The sequence below is a fragment of the Salvelinus namaycush genome, chromosome 25 (genome assembly GCF_016432855.1).
Source record: "Salvelinus namaycush isolate Seneca chromosome 25, SaNama_1.0, whole genome shotgun sequence".
Taxonomy (NCBI): Eukaryota; Metazoa; Chordata; class Actinopteri; order Salmoniformes; family Salmonidae; genus Salvelinus; species Salvelinus namaycush.
This window is the reverse complement of record NC_052331.1, coordinates 22,811,472-22,824,817: the sequence shown is the minus strand read 5'-3', so window position 1 is coordinate 22,824,817 and position 13,346 is coordinate 22,811,472. Positions and strand designations below refer to the sequence as shown.

General features: G+C 42.3%; 1 protein-coding gene across 2 annotated transcripts; it reads left to right on the top strand.

The window, feature by feature from the left end:
- Positions 1–936: 936 nt before the first annotated feature.
- On the top strand, positions 937–4,575 carry LOC120020055 (uncharacterized protein KIAA0040). Of its 2 annotated transcripts, none has more exons than XM_038963490.1 (2): positions 937–1,034; positions 3,295–4,575. In XM_038963490.1, exon 2 carries the CDS (start codon positions 3,895–3,897, stop codon positions 4,210–4,212), a length of 318 nt encoding a protein of 105 aa, XP_038819418.1. In that variant the 5' UTR covers positions 937–1,034; positions 3,295–3,894; the 3' UTR covers positions 4,213–4,575. The 2 variants fall into 2 exon arrangements, with proteins under 2 accessions (XP_038819418.1, XP_038819417.1); XM_038963489.1 differs by having other exon boundaries at positions 937–1,205.
- The last annotated feature ends 8,771 nt before the right edge of the window (positions 4,576–13,346 follow it).

Sequence of the window (13,346 nt, the reverse complement as noted above, 5' to 3'; positions counted from 1 at the left end):
AAACAAAGCCTGGAGCAAACAGAATAAATCTCACATTCTTATTGCAAAATGAGGATTACTGTGATCATGAAACACATATACTCACTTGGCCACAGCCCGCGTATTCATGGTTCATTAGGAGGTTAACAAAATAATACATATTTCCAATAGGGGACACTTTTTGGTGTCAGTCAGACAGTCAGAGCACCTATTTGGTTTAGAAGAACATATTTCAGTGTGTATTTTCCCTCTTTCTCTCCTCATCTCTCTCTGTGAATTACAGTACAAGGGTCAAAGTGTGTATGTTGTGGGATGTGACAGTCTCTTACCAGTGAGTGCATGTTGTTTGCCACAGGCATGGATGAGGTCCATTCTCCTCACGAACAGGGTCACATGATCTCTCACAGATTTCAACAAAGCAGTCACACATCAGTGCATCTCTCTCTGCTTCACCTGTTTCCCTGCTCTGTCCACACCCTGAGCATACAGGACTCACACACGCACACACACACACACACACACACACACACACACACACACACACACACACACACACACACACACACATACACACACACACACACACACACACACACACCCACACCCACACACACCCACGCATGCACACACACTTTCATTTCCTCTTTCCAATTAGAGTTAGTGAGGTAGCGCTGAAATGGGTGAGGTGTTTTGGTTAATTTTAGGTTTATAACACTTATAATTATGTGCATTAATGTTGTGGTAAAGCGTTCAAACACTAAAGTCAGCAGCTCTTTAGAATATGAATTTGAAAACATCAAGTTACAAACTGCAGACAAATCCAATTAATTATGAGCAGTGGGATTCTCAGGGGAGCTCTCTGTCCTCTCTCTTTTTTTCTCTCTCGCTCTCTCTCTGACATCACTGGGAACTTGTGTGTATAAAGTAACCACAAGAATGCAGCGTGTCAGGCAAGGGAACGCGAATACAGACAGAGGGCCCTTTCTTACACAGGGTGTGCAGGGCAGAGAGAAGGGACGCTGCACTGAGAGAGTGACACACACGGGCAGAGAGAGGTAAAGAGATACAGGCACAAAGAGCACAGTTCAATACATACAAGGTATGGGGCAACATTGAGAGCTTAGAGAATATCAACAAAAAGCAGCAGCCGATATTAAAGAGGATTTACAAGAAAGAGGAGAGGGAAAAACAGCTTTACTGGCCCGGACTTCTAAAACCTTTTGCCGGTAAGGTGTACATTTCAAAAGTCTGTTGAGAAATGATGAATGGGAAGCTGTTGATCTTGAATGCTGTTGATCTTATTTGGTTGAGTATCTGTGGCTAAGGAGTCAATGTATATACTTATAATACTATGCGTGAACTGGAAGTCTGTTGTTTTGGAAAGTCCCCTCCATCGGTTTAACAGGTATTGTGATGTACCAGATGATATGTTGCTAGTCAGTCACTACTCAGTGCCATTCTATAGCATATCTCTTTCAGGAAATGTAAATCTTAAATATAGCGTTGGGCCATTGCACAATGCTTTGCACATTGTCTATGACTAGTGACATTATGGTTTCGATGGTTGAACCTAAGGTTCACCTAAGATCTTAAATGTCTGAGATTTCTATAATTTGATTTGAAACTTTGCCTCGTTATGCTCTCTCCTCTACTTATACTATTTCACTCTCCCTGACTCAAAGGTTACCTTTCAGCTTGAACTGTAATGCATTGAGACAATGTCCTCTCTTATACTGTGTGGAGATATGGTCATGTTCCCAACTGTTCCCATCAAAAATATGCAATCTTGTGTTTCTTACCACGACACTGATTTTGAGTAAAGATATGAATTTGGTACACTAATGCATGACTTTTGCTGTCTCTAAACTTTTGACTATCCCTGCAAAAGACTGTTGACTGACTCTTATTATTAAGATAATTAGAATTGAACATTCGCCATTTCTTTTTCATAAGGGTTTTTCAACAAATTACCGTGGGCCATTCATTAAATATTCCTGTTTTGCCTTGTGTTGCCTTCTGTCATTCAGGCTTTAAGGTTGGGCAGAACAGAGTTCCAAGTTCCATAAATAGCTGTAGCTTACTGATGAAGTCATAAGAGTTTTTTCCCCATCCTGGCTTTGTGAGCCACTGAAAGTATCTTCCTGTTTACAGCTGATCATAGGCCAAGACAATGTTATGTCAATTTGTTACATTGTTGTTATTTTACATTCATTCCACAGCCTGACCAGAGTGCAAAGACCGTCTAATAGCATGACACTCTATGGAATGGGGATGTTGTGATAGAGAATAAGATCTTGATATATTTTTCAATGCATTGAGATTTCATTGATTCTCTTCATTCTCAATTTCTGCTTGAAAACTACTCTCCAAGTTCTTCACAGCGTCTGTAAATTGATGTGGTGTACACTACAACAAACCTCTGACCATTTTCTACTCTAGCGAGGAAAACTATTCTTACACCTTGCTAGACAATGCTAATGAGTGATATCCTACTGGGAACAGATGTAAACTCAACATCTATTTTACATTGAACCAACATTTCATTGAAATGGCGTGGCATTGATTCAACCAGTGTGTGCCCAGTGGGATTGTTACTCATTCCTTCCAGTCATCATACCTTGTATGTCTCAACTTTAGACTCAACATCACCATAAAACAAATGCATAGACCTACATACATGAATAATGGAGAAGCTTACATTTAATGGATTTGGTGAAAAAATGTGTTTAGCTGAAATGGGACCTTCATTTTGACAAACTGCAAGTAGGTGCAGCCTTCTTAACTCAATGCAACAAAGTAGCAGCAGCGCGCAGTTTCCTGTTTTGTTATGCTAGGAAGGAAGTGAAGCTGACTATGGGTAAGCCAATTTCACACATGGGCTGTGAGACAAACACAACCTTCTTGCTGTTCACTTGCAATCAGATACATATGGCTTAGAAAGTGGAGCAGGCAATATAATATTTTTTTTAAATCTTTCCTCACAGGGCCATAATCCTAGTCAACATAAACCTATAAACTACCCTTTGACCTCCTGGATACCCATAACGGTTACCATTGATCCAAGTTACGGTGGAGTGCTACACTCAGTCAATGTTAAAGTCAAAACCATCAAAGCTAGGCCGCCATTAGCCGGCACATTTAAATGTATTTCCCTCCATGGTGCATTCAGGCAGCCAGAGCCATGACATTTTCCTGTAACTTTAATGAGAGTTAAGCTGAATAAGATACTTGAGCAGGGGAGGGAAGAGAGCGAAAAGGCACCAGTGGGACTGGGGTTCACTCTGCTCACCTTCTTCTCTCTAATTCTCTCCACAGAAAATGTCCTCATTCCATCACTTCTCCCAGAGGAGAATGGATTAAAATAGAGAGGAGACTCCAGAGGACGTGAGGTAGGATCCCAAATCCCAAAAGAGGAAACAAACAAACTACACAAACAGGCAGACTTCATAGACCTTCCCATCAAGGCAAGGAGAGATTGGAATCATTACAGCAACTGAAGGATTACAAAGGAAAACCCCCCCTCTCTCATAAACAATTGATCTTTGGACTTCAAACTTTCATAAAAAAATGCGTTGGTCTTCAAACCCCCAGATAAGGCGGTTAAGGAAGGAGGGGAGGATAAAGAGATTCTCCCTGCATCAATGATTTTTCTAGTCTGTCCCATCCTCCCTTTCCTTCATCAGATATTCATTGTGACTGGGATGTCCTACTATATCAGCGAAATCTTCAATGTCATGAGTTCACCAGGAAACTGAAACCAGCACTAGATCAGGGTCAAATCACCACAAGAACAATCCCCTGATAACAGCAACACCCTTGCTGACTACTTCAATCAGAACGTGTTCACTATTGTAATTGGTTTCTTCTTCAATAGATTACCCTCAAGAGGAGTTGTTCAGACACTGTCAGTGAACCATGAAGGAAGACATCTTGGATTTTTTCAGTGACTTGTGGAAGGTGGCCACCACTAAGCATGACCAGGGGATCTATAACACAGTCTGCCTGGTGGTGCTGCTAGCCCTGCCTATGGTGGTGCTCTTCACTTCTCTGGTGGTGTGCTGCCACTGCTGCTGCTGTCGCCGGGCCAACTCCGCTGGTTGCTGTGCAGACAGCCCCAGCTCAGCCACAGCAAAATCAGACAAAAATAAGAAGATTCCGAAAGATGAGGACTTGTGGATCTCGGTCAAAACAGGACCTATGACACCAGACAGGGTTGCCCTGACGATGGTGTAAGGTTCAGATAAGGTTTTATCCTTTTGTATTCACATGAAGCTCTTTTTTTACTGCAAGGTACAGGTGCATGATGCCGAGCACTGGTGTTCAATATGCTCGACAGAAACGGTTGAAAGACAGTAAAAGAGCCAACGATACGTCATTGATTGTGTGTGTGTGTGTGTGTGTGTGTGTGTGTGTGTGTGTGTGTGTGTGTGTGTGTGTGTGTGTGTGTGTGTGTGTGTGTGTGTGTGTGTGTGTGTTGGTTCTTCTATCCATGTCGGGACCTAAAATCCCCAAAAGTCCCCACAACGATAGTAAAACAAGTCAAATTCCCATGTCCTCATGAGGACAAAGACTATCGGGTTAGGGTTAGGGTTAGAATTAGGGTTAGGGTAGGGATTAGGTTTAGGGTTAGAATTAGGGTTAGGGTAAGGGTAAGGGATTAGGTTTAGGAGTAAGGTTCAGGGTTTGGGTTAGGGTTACAGGTTAAGGTTAGGGAAAATAGGATTTTGAATGGAAATCAAATTGTAGGTCCCCACAAGGATAGAAGAACAAAACTTCTGTCTGTGTGCGTGTGTGCGTGTGTGCTTGCATACGTGGGTGTGTGCGTGTGCATGAGCAAATGGGTGTATGTGCATGGGAGAGTGATAGATGGCACATGGCGTATGTGTTAGTGTGCACTTCTGTGTGAAATTCACTGTCTTCACATTTGGGGACTATTTATATTTCCAATGCTGGAAGCCAGCAATCTAGTATTGTGATTCAGTTAGAAGACTATTTTTAATAGGTTAGACCATTTTAAGTTCAAAGCACTTGCAGTTATTGCACTTACAACAGAAATTTGTGTAACTACTTTGAAATATTTTGCTGTATTTGCTATACCCACTGAATGGAGATCTTAATTACATTTATGAGTTAATTATCAAACGCAGAATTTAATAGAACCAAGTGAAGCACTGAGATCTTTCAATTACATTGCTCAATGTATATGTTTCTTTCCCCGTAGAGTATCCTACATACAGCAGCTAGTATTGTTGATGAAAAAATGTATCTAACAGTTCCGTGTTTTACGCTGCCTTATGCTCAGATTGATGACACAGATTCATGTTTACTGTCTTGCACTGTCCCAATTGGTTCATAATATCATTATGCATGGACACCAGGCTCTCAGATTTATGGGGCGCTGAGTGGATCCTTCTTATATCATCATCCCTCAGTGCCAATGTAGCCCTCTGACTTAAAATAATAGTTATTCTATCTCAAAACTGTGATTCCTAAAAAATGTGTCCGAAGATTTGGTCAACTTCCGTCAGATGTTTAAAATCCTATATTCATCAGGAATGAGCAGGGTCAGCTATACCATAAGGACCCCTTATTCATGTCCTCATTACATGTAGTGTAGCAAGACCACTCCTGGTCTGTAAAGTTCTCTACTTTTGATAGATTTAAACAAACAATATTGAAATCACAATGGTCACAACCATAAACGGTCAAGAAAAAGGCAATTTTTGTCAATTCCATTAAACTCCGTCAGATTTTTGTCTGACGTCAAGTCCATCAGAGTGCTGTAAGATCTGAGAATTGTTGTGTTTTTATTGGGGATTTTCAAATGAATCATTTTCTATATTTTACAAATGTTTGTATTTTTGAAACAAAAGTAGATATTGTTCCGTCTTTCAAGAATCTCTGAATTGATTTCCAATTTACAAATCCAGTGACAAATCAGTTTTATTTGTTATGTATTCATGATCCTTATTTTGAGCTTAAAGACTTCTGCATTAGTTATTCATCTATAAAAAGTCTGAGGGTGGAAAAATACTTTTCCTTTGTAAAGTTTTTCTTTTCAATTCACAGGATCGGGGTGGGGGGGGATTTGCCCTTTGTTTAAACAGTAAATCTGCCATAGATGATAGTTTCACATTCTATCACTGAAGCTGTGATCTGTCCCAATTATGCATGAGAACATACTGTATATTCTGGCTGTTTGTTATTACACAAGAAAAAGCTGAGGCAATCATTCAAGTTATGAGCTCAGGCCAAGGTGGATACCGCATGCATAATTTATCCTATCATTTGATTTTACATAACAGCTATATGGAGAAAAGGGAGACAAAAAATAAAGTATTTTTTATGCATTGTTAATTATTTGTTGTTTGGTTAATGTTTGGCTCAGGCTCACAATATGTGCAATTAGATTAGGGCTCTATTCAGTCTATATCGCTGAAGCGGTACAGATTGCACAATATAAATGTGAAGGCAATTTCCGATTGTGTATCACAATCTCAACTAACGCGGGAAAATTGCATTTAAATTTCAATGACGCTGTAACGCTGAACTTCTGCGATATGAATTGAATAGAGCCCTAACAAAATATGATACATTATATAACGGAAAGTGTAGGCCTTTACCTTGAGAGCTATTTCCATTTTGTTATTAATCATGTCCTGGCCTCGAAAGTAGTTTATGGACACCAACTAGTCGCTGCAATCCAGTGATTATGCCCATTCACATATCAGACCCATCTTCACTTGGAGATCATCATACATCATTTCTGTCATCTTTGTTGTACAAGTTGACTTCATCCCTACAGGGTTTGGGCAATTTTATCATCATTTTATCTGATGTTTGGTAACTGACAAACCATTAGCATCCACACACACTGGATTTCGAATTGATACATAATGATACATAGTCTGGCTCGGTAACAGTGACTAGCTAATGGTGTGTCAAGTGTATGGTGTGGGGGTTTCCCACTCTCTGTCACACATACTGTGTAGCTGAGTCCTACAGCGCTGACAAGCCCAACCATCCAGAGGCAGAACACAGCCATGCAGTGGAAAGTGTCTGCGAGCTGATGGCAGCTTGTCTGCCATGACACACCCCTCCCACTAACTACTCCACCTCTGAACAAAAAAGCCTTGTTCGAATATTACACTACCACGCATGGAAAAAAATACATAAACCCTACGCATAGCCGCCTCAACTGTTAATCAGTTTATGTTCATGGGTACACAGTTGTTTGAAAGTCCTCGTCAGATGACACATGCTTTGGAATCTGTTGAAGTCCAAACTTGTGCTCATGTTAAACTTGTTCCCTGGGAGTGAGACAAAAATAGACACATACTAAAATCAAACTTTTGAGCTTCTAGTCATGAAATCTATGCAGCCTACGCAATCACTTTTTATAGCTACTGTTGACAGGCCTCCTGGGCCATATTGTAACGATCTGGGTGTAGTGGGTGCGAAGTCAGGCGTAGGAAGCAGAGAGTTGTGGTATTTAATGCACAAAACGGCGAACATAAGCCACCCCACAACACACAGGGAGCACACAAAACAAATGCCCCAAAACCGGGGACTGAAACAGTCCAGCAAAACCCACAAAATAGGAAACACGTAAACCTCAAACGTGCACCCTAGTCACACAAACAATCCCGCACAAATAGCAGGCGGGCCTACTGGTTAATATAGCCCGACTAATCAACCAAACACAAAACAGGTGAAACCAATAAACAGAAAAGTGGAAAAAAGGATCAGTGACAGCTAGTAGGGCGGTGACGACGACAGCCGAGCGCCACCCGAACAGGAAGGGGAGCCACCTTCTGTAGGAACCGTGACACATATACAGCGTTCCTCACTGAGTTCCCTGAATTCCTATCGGACCGTGTAGTCATAGCAGATAATATTCTAATTTTTGGTGATTTTAATATTCACATGGAAAAGTCCACAGACCCACTCCAAAAGGCTTTCGGAGCCATCATCGACTCAGTGGGTTTTGTCCAACATGTCTCTGGACCTACTCACTGTCACAGTCATACTCTGGACCTAGTTTTGTCCCATGGAATAAATGTTGTAGATCTTAATGTTTTTCCTCATAATCCTGGATTATCGGACCACCATTTTATTACGTTTGCAATCACAACAAATAATCTGCTCAGACCCCAACCAAGGAGCATCAAAAGTCGTGCTATAAATTCTCAGACAACACAAAGATTCCTTGATGCCCTTCCAGACTCCCTCTGCCTACCCAAGGACGTCAGAGGACAAAAATCAGTTAACCACCTAACTGAGGAACTCAATTTAACCTTGCGCAATACCCTAGATGCATAGTTTGCACCCCTAAAAACGAAAAACATTTGTCATAAGAAACTAGCTCCCTGGTATACAGAAAATACCCGAGCTCTGAAGCACGCTTCAAAATTGGAACGGAAATGGCGCCACACCAAACTGGAAGTCTTCCGACTAGCTTGGAAAGACAGTACCGTGCAGTATCGAAGAGCCCTCACTGCTGCTCGATCATCCTATTTTTCCAACTTAATTGAGGAAAATAAGAACAATCCTAAATTTATTTTTGATACTGTCGCAAAGCTAACTAAAAAGCAGCATTCCCCAAGTGAGAATGGCTTTCACTTCAGCAGTAATAAATTCATGAACTTCTTTTAGGAAAAGATCATGATCATTAGAAAGCAAATTACGGACTCCTCTTTAAATCTGTGTATTCCTCCAAAGCTCAGCTGTCCTGAGTCTGCACAACTCTACCAGGACCTAGGATCAAGAGAGACACTTAAGTGTTTTAGTACTATATCTCTTGACACAATGATGAAAATAATCATGGCCTCTAAACCTTCAAGCTGCATACTGGACCCTATTCCAACTAAACTACTGAAAGAGCTGCTTCCTGTGCTCGGCCCTCCTATGTTGAACATAATAAACGTCTCTCTATCCACCGGATGTGTACCAAACTCACTAAAAGTGGCAGTAATAAAGCCAAACCTTGACCCAGAAAATATAAAAAACTATCGGCCTATATCGAATCTTCCATTCCTCTCAAACATTTTAGAAAAATCTGTTGCGCAGCAACTCACTGCCTTCCTGAAGACAAACAATGTATACGAAATGCTTCAGTCTGGTTTAAGACCCCATCATAGCACTGAGACTGCACTTGTGAAGGTGGTAAATGACCTTTTAATGACGTCAGACCGAGGCTCTGCATCTGTCCTCGTGCTCCTAGACCTTAGTGCTGCCTTTGATACCATCGATCACCACATTCTTTTGGAATGGACAAGTTCTGGCCTGGTTTAGATCTTATCTGTCGGAAAGATATCAGTTTGTCTGGTTTGCCTTCTGACAAATCAACTGTACATTTCGGTGTTACTCAAGGTTCCGTTTTGGGACCACTATTGTTTTCACTATATATTTTACCTCTTGGGGATGTCATTTTAAAACATAATGTTAACTTTCACTGCTATGCGGATGACACACAGCTGTACATTTCAATGAAACATGGTGAAGCCCCAAAATTGCCCTCGCTAGAAGCCTGTGTTTCAGACATAAGGAAGTGGATGGCTGCAAACTTTCTACTTTTAAACTCGGACAAAACAGAGATGCTTGTTCTAGGTCCCAAGAAACAAAGAGATCTTCTGTTAAATCTGACAATTAATCTTGATGGTTGTAAAGTCGTCTCAAATAAAACTGTGAAGGACCTCGGCGTTACTCTGGACCCTGATCTCTCTTTTGACGAACATATCAAGACTGTTTCAAGGACAGCTTTTTTCCATCTACGTAACATTGCAAGAATCAGAAACTTTCTGTCCAAAAATGATGCAGAAAAATGAATCCATGCTTTTGTTACTTCTAGGTTAGACTACTGCAATGCTCTACTTTCCGGCTACCCGGATAAAGCACTAAATAAACTTCAGTTAGTGCAAAATACGGCTGCTAGAATCCTGACTAGAACCAAAAAATGTGATCATATTACTCCAGTGCTAGCCTCCCTACACTGGCTTCCTGTTAAGGCAAGGGCTGATTTCAAGGTTTTACTGCTAACCTACAAAGCTTTACATGGGCTTGCGCCTACCTATCTTTCCGATTTGGTCCTGCCGTACATACCTACACGTACGCTACAGTCACAAGACGCAGGCCTCCTAATTGTCCCTAGAATTTCTAAGCAAACAGCTGGAGGCAGGGCTTTCTCATATAGAGCTCCATTTTTATGGAATGGTCTGCCTACCCATGTGAGAGACGTAGACTCGGTCTCAACTTTTAAGTCTTTACTGAAGACTCATCTCTTCAGTGGGTCATATGATTGAGTGTAGTCTGACCCAGGAGTGTGAAGGTGAACGGAAAGGCTCTGGAGCAACGAACCGCCCTTGCTGTCTCTGACTGCTCTCCACTGGGATTCTCTGCCTATAACCCTATTACAGGGGCTGAGTCACTGGCTTACTGGTGCTCTTTCATGCCGTCTCTAGGAGGGGTGCATCACTTTTTTTATTTTATTTTATTTCACCTTTATTTAACCAGGTAGGCAAGTTGAGAACACGTTCTCATTTACAATTTACAATTGCGACCTGGCCAAGATAAAGCAAAGCAGTTCAACACATATAACAACACATAGTTACACATGGAGTAAAACAAACATACAGTCAATAATACAGTGAAAAATAAGTCTATATACAATGTGAGCAAGTGAGGTGAGATAAGGGAGGTGGAGGCAAACAAAATATATATATAAATAAAAATATAAAAAATGGCCATGGTGGCGAAGTAAATACAATATAGCAAGTAAAAACACTGGAATGGTTGGTTTGCAGTGGAAGAATGTGCAAAGTAGAGATAGAAATAATGGGGTGCAAAGGAGCAAAATAAATAAATAAATACAGTAGGTAAAGAGGTAGTTGTTTGGGCTAAATTATAGATGGGCTATGTACAGGTGCAGTAATCTATGAGCTGCTCTGACAGCTGGTGCTTAAAGCTAGTGAGGGAGATAAGTGTTTCCAGTTTCAGAGATTTTTGTAGTTCGTTCCAGTCATTGGCAGCAGAGAACTGGAAGGAGAGGCGGCCAAAGGAAGAATTGGTTTTGGGGGTGACCAGAGAGATATACCTGCTGGAGCGCGTGCTACAGGTAGGTGCTGCTATGGTGACCAGCGAGCTGAGATAAGGGGGGACTTTACCTAGCAGGGTCTTGTAGATGACCTGGAGCCAGTGGGTTTGGCGACGAGTATGAAGCGAGGGCCAGCCAACGAGAGTGTACAGGTCGCAGTGGTGGGTAGTATATGGGGCTTTGGTGACAAAACGGATGGCACTGTGATAGACTGCATCCAATTTATTGAGTAGGGTTTTGGAGGCTATTTTGTAAATGACATCACCGAAGTCGAGGATTGGTAGGATGGTCAGTTTTACAAGGGTATGTTTGGCAGCATGAGTGAAGGATGCTTTGTTGCGGAATAGGAAGCCAATTCTAGATTTAACTTTGGATTGGAGATGTTTGATGTGAGTCTGGAAGGAGAGTTTACAGTCTAACCAGACACCTAGGTATTTGTAGTTGTCCACATATTCTAAGTCAGAGCCGTCCAGATTAGTGATGTTGGACAGGCGGGCAGGTGCAGGCAGCGATCGGTTGAAGAGCATGCATTTAGTTTTACTTGTATTTAAGAGCAATTGGAGGCCACGGAAGGAGAGTTGTATGGCATTGAAGCTTGCCTGGAGGGTTGTTAACACAGTGTCAAAAGAAGGGCCAGAAGTATACAGAATAGTGTCGTCTGTGTAGAGGTGGATCAGAGACTCACCAGCAGCAAGAGCGACATCATTGATGTATACAGAGAAGAGAGTCGGTCCAAGAATTGAACTCTGTGGCACCCCCATAGAGACTGCCAGAGGCCCGGACAACAGACCCTCCGATTTGACACACTGAACTCGATCAGAGAAGTAGTTGGTGAACCAGGCGAGGCAATCATTAGAGAAACCAAGGCTGTCGAGTCTGCCGATGAGGATGTGGTGATTGACAGAGTCAAAAGCCTTGGCCAGGTCAATGAATACGGCTGCACAGTATTGTTTCTTATCGATGGCGGTTAAGATATCGTTTATGACCTTGAGCGTGGCTGAGGTGCACCCATGACCAGCTCTGAAACCAGATTGCATAGCGGAGAAGGTATGGTGGGATTCGAAATGGTCGGTAATCTGTTTGTTGACTTGGCTTTCGAAGACCTTAGAAAGGCAGGGTAGGATAGATATAGGTCTGTAGCTGTTTGGGTCAAGAGTGTCCCCCCCTTTGAAGAGGGGGATGACCGCAGCTGCTTTCCAATCTTTGGGAATCTCAGACGACACGAAAGAGAGGTTGAAAAGGCTAGTAATAGGGGTGGCAACAATTTCAGCAGATAGTTTTAGAAAGAAAGGGTCCAGATTATCTAGCCCGGCTGATTTGTAGGGGTCCAGATTTTGCAGCTCTTTCAGAACATCAGCTGACTGTATTTGGGAGAAAGAGAAATGGGGAAGGCTTGGGCGAGTAGCTGAGGGGAGGGCAGAGCTGTTGACCGGGGTAGGGGTAGCCAGGTGGAAAGCATGGCCAGCCGTAGAAAAATGCTTATTGAAATTCTCAATTATAGTGGATTTGTCGGTGGTGACAGTGTTTCCTATCTTCAGTGCAGTTGGAAGCTGGGAAGAGGTGTTCTTATTCTCCATGGACTTTACAGTGTCCCAGAACTTTTTTGAGTTTGTGTTGCAGGAGGCAAATTTCTGCTTGAAAAAGCTAGCCTTGGCTTTTCTAACTGCCTGTGTATATTGGTTTCTAGCTTCCCTGAAAAGTTGCATATCACGGGGGCTGTTCGATGCTAATGCAGAACGCCATAGGATGTTTTTGTGTTGGTTAAGGGCAGTCAGGTCTGGAGAGAACCAAGGGCTATATCTGTTCCTGGTTCTAAATTTCTTGAATGGGGCATGCTTATTTAAGATGGTGAGGAAGGCCTTTAAAAAAAATAACCAGGCATCCTCTACTGACTGGATGAGATCAATATCCTTCCAGGATACCCCGGCCAGGTCGATTAGAAAGGCCTGCTCGCTGAAGTGTTTCAGGGAGCGTTTGACAGTGATGAGTGGAGGTCGTTTGACTGCTGACCCATTACGGATGCAGGCAATGAGGCAGTGATCGCTGAGATCTTGGTTGAAAACAGCAGAGGTGTATTTGGAGGGCAAGTTGGTTAGGATGATATCTATGAGGGTACCCGTGTTTACGGATTTGGGGTGGTACCTGGTAGGTTCATTGATAATTTGTGTGAGATTGAGGGCATCAAGCTTAGATTGTAGGATGGCTGGGGTGTTAAGCATGTTCCAATTTAGGTCGCCTAGCAGCACGAGCTCTGAAGATAGATGGGGGGCAATCA

What these genes read in the sequence shown, in the direction of transcription:
- LOC120020055 (XM_038963490.1), top strand. Translation starts at nt 3,895, where the DNA reads ATGAAGGAAGACATCTTGGATTTTTTCAGTGACTTGTGGAAGGTGGCC.